Raw genomic sequence first — 12855 nt, 5'->3', positions numbered from 1 at the left:
TGGCCATCCTATGTCACTACAGCTAATGTTGGATGTTCGGATGGGTCATGTACGTAGACCACTAGATAGTGGTAAGGCAATGTCCGGTCGAGGCGACACAAGTCAAAATGGCGAACGTTCGAGTGGGGTGTAGATACTACTCAACCCAACTTTGCCTTGGCGGCAGGCCTCGGTCAGCCCGGGCCACCGCTTACTGCCGCCCCCCTTGGCGCTGCCTCTGGGGCCCTCGACGCCCATCAGTGGAAGCGCGGCGGGGGCGGCCGAGGGGGCGGCGGGGGCGGCGGGACGCGTTGATACCGGCCCGTGCGACACCGTGACGAAGCGAGGTAGCAGACGACAATCTGTCCCGTCCAATCCTTTTCCATCCGTCACTCTGATCGCTGACAATGTATAAAGATGACGAGGACGGTCTTTTGCTGCCTGCCTGCCTGCCGGGGCGACTTTATCACTCCACATCAAACAGTCGCATTATGGACTGGAGAGAAAGGGACGCGGCGCGGGACGCAGGGACGTTAGGGAACCCCGCAGACGCGACGGCCAGTGGCGCGGTGTGGCGTGGCGTGGCGTGGCGTGGCTCGGCGCGGCGCGGAGCAGCGCGCGCGGGTATCACGACACGTTCCCATTCATCCGGCCCATTCATTCAAGCCGCGTTGTTTCTCTCATTCCCATTAGGTCCATTTTTGAACCGTGTCGTTTCCGGCGCGAGGGACACTTGCATTTATTTCTGCCAGTTGGTCTCCAAACGAATCGGCTTCGCCCGCTCTCCTTGGTCCGTTACTTTCCGCCGTGTTCGTCGTTCGAGACACTTTGTCCAGAGTGTCGGATCGGTTACGAGCCGCCCGAAGGCACGAAAGAAAGGAGCTCCTTTGAAAAGCTGTGACTCGCGAGTCTGATGTTTATTTGATTGGGTTATCACTGAATCTGCATTTAGAAAACGCAATTGCAATTACTTTTCACCGCACGAGAGTGGGTGCGCACCTGCTATAGGTCAAGCAAACTAACGATCAGACCTATCCCATAGGTTAAGATTTGAACAGATGATTCATTTGGTTCACTGTGCATATAGAACTTTGTCATACCGACACGAATGACACGAAGCAACCTAACCTCTACCCACCAAGAAATTATTCAACTGCAGGTGAGAAGACGTTGTGTTTTGCTTATGTTCGGAAAATGAGAGTAACTCACTTGCAGTGGCAGGAAGCAAGAAGGGGGGGGAGGAGGAGGAGGAGGAGGAGGAGGAGGAGGAGGGTTGATTGGAGGCGATGTTGTTCCCCGGCCGATCCGAATCGAAGGGGCGGCGGTAGCAGCGCTGCCCCGCTTATCGGGGTCCCCATCGGAAGCTTCTCCTTGTGACACTAAAGCCTTCCTTGCTGGCCCCGCTGGCCCCGCTGGCCCGGCGTAGCGTGCCGTCTTGCTTTTGTTTTTATCATTCCGTATTACCGCGCCTCAGGTGGCAATGGGCTGCCCGGACGGACAGACGGACAAACGGACAGAGAATGGCTGCTTCCCGCTGGGCTCGAAATGCGCAGTGCTCAAGGGCTCCCTGCTGCAACGTTTTCCTTTCTTATTTTGTACCCTTGAAACAAAAATTTGTTGTAGTTTATTCGTGTTTTAGGTTGTTCAAAAGACAGTCGTCATTGTACTTGATGAGGTTTTATTTATAAAATATGACAAACATAAACATCACATTGGTGAGATGGTTTGGAAGACCATATCTTTCCGAAACCTCGGACAATATTGTGCTCCGAAAAGCATCAGAGGTCACTCGAAAGATTCGCAAAGCAAAATTATTGCTTTTTTTCCGTTCTCGTGAATTCAACATAATGACACAGTGGTGGTGGTTGCCACCTCACGATCACAACAAGCTAACTAACTCTTTACAAAAAATACCAATATGTACAGGTACCTAAAAGATTTTGACGATTCAACAAAATAAATTATTTTTGTACAGACTTCTCGGTCACAACCGACCGCAGCAAATCATTGTGCCGCTGAAGAACGGCACCGTCTCAAAGACTCAAAGTGCCAAAGTGCTTTCAGAAGTGCCTCATATCGGTCGGTGGGTACGTGCTACCGACTTGTATAATAATTCTCGTACAAGCGACTGACTTGTCCTCCCAGTCGGCGTAACATGGCACGGGTTGTTCACTGGATGCTTGCTCTGCCAAACAGAGGCGAAGTTAACCCTCAGATTTGGGTCACGGAATCGGCCAGCTCAGAGCTTTCTCTCTGATCCATTTTAATACTGATTATTTTATTGACACTGCGGGTGCAGAACCTGGCAAAATACACCCCGACAAAACGGAGGCATAACAAAGAGAAGTACAACAATAAATTTCGCGGTGTACAAAAATAAGATTTTTCTAAAAAAAAATAAAAAAAAAGATGGGGGGTGCAATTCTTATACATATGTTCTTGCATTGTTCCTTTGATTTTAACTTCTTAACGACCCGTTCTTTACATATTTATACTTTTATCACGATATCTTATTATTTATAACATTTTTGGCGTAAAAATAATTTCTCACCTATTTATTTTACCACACGAAGCATGACATCACACCGTACTCACTGTACTCTAGGTGGGGTGCGAATCCCCCATAGGAACAAGAAGAAAATCAGGGTGCGTTGGCGACGCCCCCGCCTAGTGGCGCCGCTTCACGCATGTCTTTAGAATTCGAACATCTATCAGCCCCTATCGTTCCTTCAAAAGAAGAGAAGTAAAGAGAAAAATAAAAGTCACTAGCTTTCCCGCTGGACACTTGACCCGTTAACACAACGACACTGCACTGGATCACATGGTCATGTGCCTCTTCATGTGCAGCGACAGGTGGTCGCTCCGCGAGAAGGACCGGTCGCAGAGTCTGCACTGGAAGGGCCTGTCGCCAGTGTGCTTGCGGTAGTGCCTGGTCAGCTCGTCGGAGCGCGCGAACTTCCAGCCGCAGCCCTTCCAGCCGCACTGGTAGGGCTTCTCGCCCGTGTGCGTGCGGAGGTGCGCCTTGAGGTGCGAGGACTTGGTGTACGTCTTGCCGCAGCCCGGCTGCCCGCACGTGTGCACGATCACCTTCCTCCGCGACCAGTTCCTCCGGCGCCGCGGCTTGGCCGGCGTGGACCCGGAGGCCCCGGTGGCGGGGGTGGTGGAGGACGCCGTCGTGGACGTGGCGGCGGGCGGCGGCGCTGGCGGCGGCAGCGGCATGTGCCGCAGGGGGTAGCCCGGCGGCTGGTGCGGGAGGTGCTGCAGGTGCGGCAGCTGGCTCCCGGACAGGTGGGGCGACGACGGCGGCGTCAGGATCTTGAAGTGCGACGCCATCTTGTGGTGCGCGTTGGGCGGCTGCAGGGGCTGCTGCGGCGGCGGTAGCGGCTGCCGCGGGAACGGGTGGAACTCGCTTTGGTGGTGGTGATGGTGGTTGTGGTGGTGGTGATGGTGGTGGTGCGGGTGGTAGAAGCCGCCCAGGTTGTCCGGCGTGCCGGGAGGCGAGATCTGCCCTAGCGGGACGCTGGCCGACAGTGGCGCGGCGGGGCCGGACGGGCCGGCCTGGTGGTGGAACTGGTAGGCGTAGGGGGCGACGGGCACCGGCTGGCGCGGCAGGAACGGCAGGTCCATGCCACCGTACGTCGGCTCGCTCTTCACCACGGAGGACGCCGTCGACGTGGTGTCCGCCGACGTGACGGCGCACTGCCCTCCGCCGCCCAGGTACAGCGACGAGGGCTCCGGCTTGACCATCATGGAGCCGAACTCGTCCTCGGTGGCGGGCACTGCCGGCACGGGCGTGGACGACGACGAGAGGTAGAACGGCGACGGCGACACGACGGGCACCTGCTGGTCGCCGGGGTTGGCGGCGGTCCCCGGCGCCGCGGCGCCCTTGACGCCCAGGTCGCTGTAGTACACGGACTCGGTGGGCGAGGACGACGTCGGCGGGAAGCTGGCCTCGCCCTTGCCGTCGGCGGAGGAGGACGGCGCGGCGGAGGGCCCCGACGGCCCGGTCGGCTCCCTGGGGGCGTCGGAGGCCGGCGGCCCCACCGAGGCCCCGCCGCCACTGGGCACGCCACTGGGCACGCCCGCGCCCAGGATCACCGTCTCGATGTCCTGCCACATCTGCAACACCAAGACACGCGGCGGTCAGCACGCTGTCAGCACGCTGTCAGCACGCTGGGCTTCCGGGGGGCACTGAACGCGTTCGGAGGAACATATTCGTCTAGCTGCCATCGTGGTCCTACACGACGGGCAGGCAGCGCCGCGCAGCGCGCAGCGGCACCAACAAAAACAACAAAAGTAAAGAAGCCGGAGCCTTGCTCAACAAGGCTCCAAATGCACGAACGCGCTGCAGCCTGCTTGTTCAGGAAAGCGGAGGAAGTAACAAGAAGGGCAGACCGTGTCGGTGTGTGAGTGTGTGTGCGTGTGAGTGTGTCTGCGTCCGGTGTGTGTGTGTACGTGTGTGAGTGTGAGTGGAGTGTTGATTGGGAGCGCAGCCAAGAAGTCAGTCGCCCGGAGTGGTCAGTCGGAATCGAAAACCGATGTCGACTCTCATGAGTAAATCTGCCGCGTCCGCTTGCGAAAGAAAATGTCCCCAGCCCGTCCCTCCTCTCCCCGTTTACCCAAACCACATTACAGTGTGGCTCGCGGATAAAAATACACCCTCCCGGTATTCGAACACTCGACGGCGGCGACGCCGCGCGCAGCACGCAGTGTAGGTACTGGGTAACCACGGCCGCGAGCACTGCAAGGCACTGCGAGTGATCATCATTTCCTGTTCAGGATTTGCGAGCAGCGAAGGGGAAAGAGGGGGGGGAATGTTTTCGAACATCCCATCAGGAGTACCCTCTGGGTTATGCGTACTGCGAGCACCTCGCAAAAGCGCCTCGGGCCGGAGGGAGAGAGAGAGAGGCGGGGGGGGGGGGGGGGGGCACGAGGGGCATTCAAGTCTCTGCGGCTGCCCAGGCGGCCCACGCGGTCGCAGCGTCGCCGCACAGTCTTTATCGATGTTTGTCGCGCGTGCGTCCCGTCAGCGAGGACGACTCCAAAACACTGCCGCCTGTCTCTCTCGCACTCGCGGGGATTTCCCGCAGGGGTGCGAGAGAGACAGGCGGCGTTCGGAACCAGTCTGCAGGCGACGCGTCGCCCGCACGCCGTCCGGGCAAACGCCGATTCATCTCATTCCAACAGCCTCTGCTCACATTTGAAATTATTATTTCACTTCTGGTCAGGTTCTTTTTTTTGCTGTGCAGGGAAATCCGGTAGCAGTCACTCTGTTTATGCTTGGTCGTGAAGCTAGACGCGCGGGGTCGCTGGGGCTTGTTTTACATGACAGACAGAGACAAAGGGAGAAACTGCAGCGGAATAACCATGCAGAGCCATATACGTGCTCGTTGCGGCCGGAACACAACAGAGACGTCAGCGAGTGCGAGAAGCAGGACGCCTTTCTGGAAAGCAGGGAGGGGTGACCATCGCACAGTGGACCAGAAGGAGGCGGACAAAACTCTAGACGCGTTTTGAGCTCCAGAGTCGCTAAATAGGACTCGAATCAAACGTGTGACCCCACCAATGGATTGCTCTCCGAACGAGGAATCCATTGGTGGGGTCACACGTTTGATTCGAGTACCATTTAGTGACTCTGGAGCTCAAAACGCGTCTAGAGTTTTGTCCGCCTCCATCGGTCTTCTGGCCCACTGTGCGACGGACCGCTACTCCATCGGCTGCATTGGCAGGTGGTCTTTGATTGGACGGACCCAAAAGCAGCGAGGACGCGCCACCTGGCGAATCATGACGGACTCGCGACGCGACGCGGAGGCTGGCTGCTCATCAGATGGCGCGCCGGCCGCACTCGGATCTGAATAGCAAATGCATTTGTCGTGTGCCGTGGGGCGGCGGGGAGGGTGTCCCGCAGGTTGTAAACCACGGCCCTAGTGTGTAGTGGTCTCGACGTCGTCCTGCCCGAGCGAGCAGACCGCAGGCAGGCCGCCGGACCCGAGATACACTATCAGGCTGCCGAGGCCCTCTAGGCCTGGCCGACGACGGGGTTGGGGAACGCGGAACGCCGCGACACACCGCGAAAACGCACCCCCGTGGACGTGGATGGCGAGTCACATTCTCACGAGGGAAGGGTGACTCGCGACACTGTCCCAAATTTTTTTTTTATCGACTTGACCAAAATTAAGTTAGTTCTCATAGAACGGACGGCCCTAAGCCTAGTTGACTTTTTTACTGTCGTGAGTCGGGTGAACCAAACTGTTTAAAGCGCGATCGCGGATTTCTTTTTTGCCCGGGAAGTGCGTTGGCCCAGCCAGCTCAGCCGAGCCTTGAAGCCGCTCATCCTCCGTCCGGCCCGACGCGTCCCGACGCGTCCCAACGACACAATCGGTCGTTAGGCAACCCTCCTTCGTATCCTTCGCACTTTTTGAGACGCGCTGCGCGGGCAGCGCGCGGGCCGGAGGAGACAACTATGGAGGCCCTCTTAAACGTTCAAGCAATTTCGCAAAAAAAAAAAAAAAAAATGGTTTTAAACACAGCGCTTTGCAGCCCGCCCTTGCGCTGTCCGCGGTCGGCCGAAGTGTGAGAAAATGGTCCGTCATCTCGGCACGACAGCAAATTGAATAATTAGTCGCAGTTGATTGAAATAATACGTGGGCACAGCGCGGCGGTCTCGTTCCGCGGTGATCCCCCTGGCGGCCCTGGCACGGCCCGGCATGCGGAATACCCCATGGGGCCCCGTGTATGACTCCAGACGCAATGTAATCCTTTTGTTTCGACGCCCACGCGTTATCTCTCTCTCTCTCTCTCTCTCTCTCTCTCTCTCTCTCTCTCTCTCTCTCTCTCTCTCTCTCGCTTATTCGTCCTCTCATTCCTTCATTGTATTTATCCTTCGTCGGGGAAGTAGTGTGTGTATAGTTTCCTGCAGTTAACCCATAGTCCTAAAGTGACTTCTCATAGGCGCACACACACGCACACATGCATGCACACACACACACACACACACACACACACACCATTTCACAGTGTTCCGTCTGCGTCGCACGCCGCGCTCCTCCGGCCGGCGGAGCGAGAGAGACGGGCGGCAGGATGTAGGCGTTGATCTCATTAGCATTTTATACATTTTGTCCAGGAAGGTTCCGTCTTCCTCTCTTTCTCCTCGGCTAATAATCGAGGGAGTATCGCCGTGGACCGCGCCGTGGACCCGTCCGGGGGGACGCACTCCGTGTGTGTTCTGAGGCGTTTAAGGAGCCGAGCGCTTTTCGTGTGTGGAGAAGGAAAGAAGACCGTGTGTGTTCTTGTCGGGGTTCTTGTTGTTTCTCGGGGAAGGAGGGAGTCCTGTGCGACATCGCGTAATAGAGCGGTATTAAGAGGAGCCTCTTAATGAGGCGCCATTTGTACACCTCGGAGGGGCCTAACGCTCGCTCCAGTTCCCCTTTGAGTTATTACACGGACTCAACGAGAAATACAGATATTTCAGGAATAAAGAGGGAAACAAAAAAGGACGAACGGCGTTTCCTCAAGGAGCCGTGATGAATGAATTGGGTTTATGAATGGCCGCCCCCTGCCGCGCCACGGCGGTGCGCGAGCGGTACGCGAGCGGTACGCGAGTACACACAAAACGAACAGCGTCCGATCCAATGAATCTCTCTCGCGGCGTTTCCTCCTCTAAACGGCCGGCCCGCTTAATTACTATGCGTCACCACGAGGCCTCTGTCTCTGTCGCACCCGGGCCTTCGTCCTGCGCGTGCGAGAGAGACGGAGAGACGGCGTGAGACACGACGAGACGCGGTGTCGCCGAGTCATTATTTTGCACGCAACGGCCCCGCAAGTCAAGGTGCATGTAATGAATATGAATATGATGGACCAGGGCGACGCGACGGTCGGCCGAGCGCGGACTTTGAGCCGCGACCTCCTTTTCGGCGCGTCGCAGTTTTGAAAATCTTTTCAAAAACACTGATAAATTTTATTGAATAAATATTTAATTTTGATCTAAAGTATGAGCCTTTGACCTCACTCCCAAATTTGCTAGATCTAGCCGACGATCCCTTGGCGACGATCTTTGCTCGTAGTGTACCGGCGGTCCATCCGTCTGTCTGTCTGTCTGTCTCTGTCTCTCTGCCTCTCCCTCTCTCTATAAAGCACTCGGCCGATAAGTTGTAGTCCCACTTCATTTAATCATATCGTTCTTTTTCCGTGGCGCGCCGATCCGACGCGGCCCAGACCCGGCCGAGGCCCGTTTTATTAGCACCTCCGTCCCAGTTACCGACACGTCCCGGCAATTAGCACTTAATGGAGCAACGTGTCGAATATGAGAAATCGCGCGCTTGGGTCACGAATTTCTCATGCCGGTTGATTAGAGGATGTAAGAGAGTCATCAGTGTGAAGTGCGAGCTCGCTGGCGTCGTTGCCGGCGTGGGGTAGGGCGGGGCGTGGCGGCGCGGGGGCATCAGGTGCTTATAATGCGCTACCCGGGCCACGTGCGCGGGGCACTAATGGACCGCCTATCGCCGTCTCCCTCGCACCCGCAAGGAAGGGCGGGCCGGAGCGCGCCGGAGTGGCGGACCCGAACGCGACCCGAATCCTTCCCGAACGCGTCCCGAACGCCGGCGCGGCGCGGCCGACGCGGCTGGCGCTCAACCAAACTCGCCGTCGCCGCGACACTGGCGGAATAACACATCAGCATCGCGACGCATGCAGATCCCCTTTGTCTCACACAGTCCGTCTCGCTCGCGCAGCCAGGGAAGTCCCACTCTTATTTCGCGACCACGACGCACAGTGGGCCAGAAGACCGGTGCGGGCGGCCAAAATCCCGGACGCGCTTTGAGCTCCAGAGTCGCTAAACGGGACTCGAACCGAACGTGTGACCCCACCAATGGATTGCTCTCCGAAAGAGGAATCCATTGGTGGGGTCACACGCTCGGTCTCGTCCGGCAGGCCGTCAAGAACGCATCGGAGGTGCAGCCTGCTTATTTCGCAAAGATGCTCCGGAGAGGTCGGGGCGCGAACCAGCGAACCAGCCCGCCCAGGAAGGCCTATCGTGAACTCATCGACCTCCAATAAAATACGCAGTGTAGGGCCGCGGCTAGGCAAGGGAGTGTGTGTGTGTGTGTGTGTGTGTGTATGTGAGAGAGAGAGGCGGCAGGAAGCAGAGACGAAAGTTCACGCGACGAACAAGGCGTGGCGACGCGTGGCGCGGAAGGGGGGGGGGGGTGAGGGCTCGTTGGGGACGGTCATGGACATGTCAAGGGTCACGCACGCGGGGTTCCGCCAGTGGGGAATTCACGAGGCGGTCTCAGTGGGAAAGACATATTTTTTACCAAGTTATGTACTAGAAAAACTAGAGGAACTAGGAAGGGTTTTTCGTTTTACTTGGCCCTTTGGTCCCTTTGTCTCGCGGGCACCTAGGGCCGCTGATCTCCTTGTCTTGTCCCCACAGTCCACGCATTAATTACCTGGACATCCTACTTTAGACTGGCTCAACACAATGATTTTTTAAATTTTTTAAAAAGTGTAGTTTGAGTTAAAATAACACCTAACATCGTTAAAATCAGTTTGTATCATCTCTTATCTTTATCGCCGCGCGCGCACGCCATATCCCAAAGGTGCCGGCAAGTGACGGAGAAGAAGAAGAAGGAGAAGAATTCCTTGCCATTGACAGACTATTGTCCTGTATCCTTGTGACACGCCGCCTCAAGGAGTGATAAGATAGCGGCGCGGAGCGTGAAAGGCCTCAAAAGCCGCGGAACGTCAGAACGTCCAAATCCCAGCAGCCGATTCGAGCGGGAAGCGTCTTTCGAGTGAGTGTCCTCTTTGACATTGCCTCCTGAAAAATTTCCTACAAATTTTCTCGCGATAGGAAAACTAGTCGATACCTTTGTAAATGTTCGGGTCTAAGATTTGGATGCGCGGACATTTGCTCGCAAAGAACTGCACTTTTCTTTGTCGTCAATAAAAAAATCTTCCAAATTTTCTCATTTTTGCGATAAAAACTATCCAACTTTTGGAGGAAAATATGCAATTTTCTCGCTTTTCTTTGTCGTATGTCATCCTAGTCGTTTTTGTTGTTGTTTTGCCCCTTCCTGCGTGTCCCGTCCGGGGGACCGTGCTTTTAAAAATGTCCGCTCAGTCTCCGTCAGAAGGGACGGTGCGCGTTCTGCGTGTGAAACTGTGAACTCCGTGATAAGTAGCCCTAGTTTCCTGTGCGTGTCACATTTGCTCAGGCAGGCGCGACCGTTCGATTTATATTGCACACAGAGAGATCGAGAGGTCGACCGGAAATGCGCCTCCTGGCGTGTCCTGGCCGTCCCGGGCCGTCGCGGCACTGCCGCGCTCTGACCACTCATGCGCACATCCGCGCCATAAACCTTAATCGGAACTCACCAACCATTGAAAAGTTAATCGCTTATCGGTATTTATGACCGGCAAAACTGTCGTTGTCACGGAACCCTTGTTCTTCCCCGATCCGGTCGGGTTCCTTTTACCCTTCTGCTATTGCTTCGCGCGCACACACACACACTCACACATACTCACGCTCCCCTACACTCACTTACACACACATGCTCACACACACACACACACACACACAGAGTCCTACTCAAACGCATGTATGTAGTGCGCTTATCTTGATGGATGTCTATAAAAGCATACGCTGAGTAGCGAATGAAATTAGGCAAGAAAGAGGGCATGCTCCATACAGAATGCGTAGAGTCAGTTTACAAGAAGACAAGCGGGACTGCAGATATTCATGCACTACAGTCGTATCGTTTGACTGCCGAAGTTTCATTCAATTATGCTACACTTGCTGTCATGAAAAACACTTGCCCTTTGCTGCTGGAGCCACAGGTGGCCGGGCCGTGCGAAAGAATGATACTTTACGGTGTGAAACTCTGAAACTAATTTCGATTCTGCTCATTTTAGCCCGCCTTTACTCCGAACAACAAAATGGACTAAATTTGGGACTGCCCGCAGATACCTGTTAGTGTGCCAGAAAAGTGGGCAAAATTGTACTTGACATTTCGCCAAAGCCCGTGTCTCTTGTTGTCTCTACGGCGACGGCCCAGGGTTTCCCCGTCCTGGTAGACTCATTCCGGGTGGAGGTCTCTCCCTCTCGCACTCGCGGGGCATTCCGTGCGGGTGCGAGAGAGACAGAGCGCTGCGGCCGCGAGCAGCCGCAAGCCACAGGTGTGGGTGACGGGCGGTGTGCCTGGGCCGGCCTGGGCTAAACCAACAGCCACTCGCTCACCCGGCGCACTGCCCGGCACACTGCCCGGCACACCGCCGATCACCGGACAAGGGCCCCTCGGCGGCACTAAGTCTCTCACTCCAAGTCTCTCGCTCTAAAGTCTCTCGCTCTGTCACACACTGTAACTGCCACGCGCTGCTTCACGGCCTGGCGGCAATTTGCTCACGATTTACTATGTTGGAAAGCAATGTCAACTTTGGAAAGGAAGCACACGACACTCGTGACTTGCCCGATAGTTTTCTCGATTGACCCCTACATCAACAAAGCCCATGGACAATCAAAACAATTTGCGTCGACCAATTTTAAAGACAAAATAATTAACCCCAAGACAAGTGGGCAGCGATGGCGAAGTGGGTTCAATGCACCACCTGGGTACCCGTGCCATCTATTGACGTTGATTCGAACAAACTTGCGTTATCTCATGGGTGTTGTTGTTGTTGTTGTTGTTGTTTTCTTTTGCGCCCCGAGTGACACTTCCAGTGTGGGTACTGACCTCCTGGAACATGGCCATGCTGCGGCGGTGCTGCTGGCGGTGGTACTCCCGGCGGTGGTACTCCCGGCGGTGGCTACTCCCGCGGCGCTACTCCCGGGCACTCGTTGCGGGCAAAGCGGGCGGCGCATCTCGGCCTGCTCGCCATCACTGCACTTGTCACTGCACTGTGTGTTCACGGCACTGTCGCACTGCACGGCATGGCGGGGCCTGGCTGGGCCGACGGCGCGCTCGACTCGGCTGGCCCGGCGCGGCTTCGCGGCTACGCGGCTACGCGGCTCGGCTCGGCACAGGTGATGCTCTCCGCGGGGCTGCTCGGGTCAGAGTAAGCCGGAGAGATTGCCGCGCCCGCGCCCTGCCCCCCTCCCCTCCCGCACGCCCACTCGCCGCGGCGGAGGGGGGGCCGGCACCAATGGGACGCGAGCCCCCCCTCCCCCTCCCCTCCGCGGTCCCGCACTGTCACAACGCCCACGCGACTGGGCCCCTCGCCGGGCCCCCGGGCCCCACAGGTCCCGCCGTGCCGCGGCCCCCGGACCCCTCGGCCCCCGGACCCCGGTGCCGCACGGCCCTCCGGCCCGGAGGACGCGAGCCAACAATGGACCCGCGGGGCCCCGCGACCCCGCGGCCGTCGCGACGCTCGCGACGGCCTCCACGTCGCACGGACCTCGGTCAATCAGAAGGGTCCTCTGTCTCTCTCGCACTCGTGGGGCGTCTCGCATGGGTGCGAGAGAGACAGAGCGACGAGAAACGACTCTCGTCTCACTTTTCGAGATTCGGGAAGAATGGGACAGTGATTGTCGCTGACGCGGGCCGTCGAGTGTCGAGTCTGGGACGCGTGGCTCAGTCTGGTGGTGGGCGCTCTACAGGTGTTTCCAGGCCCAGGCCGAGTTTCAGCAGCGACGCCTGCGCCGTGAAACCATTCACCCGCTTCGCTTCGCCACACGGCGCGGCCTTTGAGCGACTGGGCTCTCACGGCAGTCGATCGTGATGCTGGTCAGCCCAGAGGTTGCCAGAGGCCCAGAGGTGTCGGTTACCGCCACGTCAGTTTCCTGGTCTAGGTGTGGCGCGTCGCGGCGACCGCGATCGCAAGCAGTCCGTTCGCATTTCATAAGTCATTGTATGCATGAAGGGAAGGGGTACCTGTCAAAGG

At 57.0% G+C, this 12855-nt stretch overlaps 1 protein-coding gene across 1 annotated transcript; it reads right to left on the bottom strand.

Moving 5' to 3' along the window:
- Positions 1-1637: 1637 nt before the first annotated feature.
- LOC117639307 (Krueppel-like factor 2) lies at positions 1638-3855 on the bottom strand. The gene has a single exon (XM_034374847.1). The coding sequence runs from the start codon at positions 3727-3729 to the stop codon at positions 2797-2799; it is 933 nt and encodes a 310-aa protein (XP_034230738.1). The 5' UTR covers positions 3730-3855; the 3' UTR covers positions 1638-2796.
- Between the last annotated feature and the right edge of the window lie 9000 nt (positions 3856-12855).

The sequence above is a fragment of the Thrips palmi genome, unplaced genomic scaffold (assembly GCF_012932325.1).
Source record: "Thrips palmi isolate BJ-2018 unplaced genomic scaffold, TpBJ-2018v1 HiC_scaffold_11, whole genome shotgun sequence".
NCBI lineage: Eukaryota > Metazoa > Arthropoda > Insecta > Thysanoptera > Thripidae > Thrips > Thrips palmi.
The sequence above is the reverse complement of the archived record's forward strand: the minus strand, read 5'-3'. Positions and strand labels throughout refer to the sequence as shown.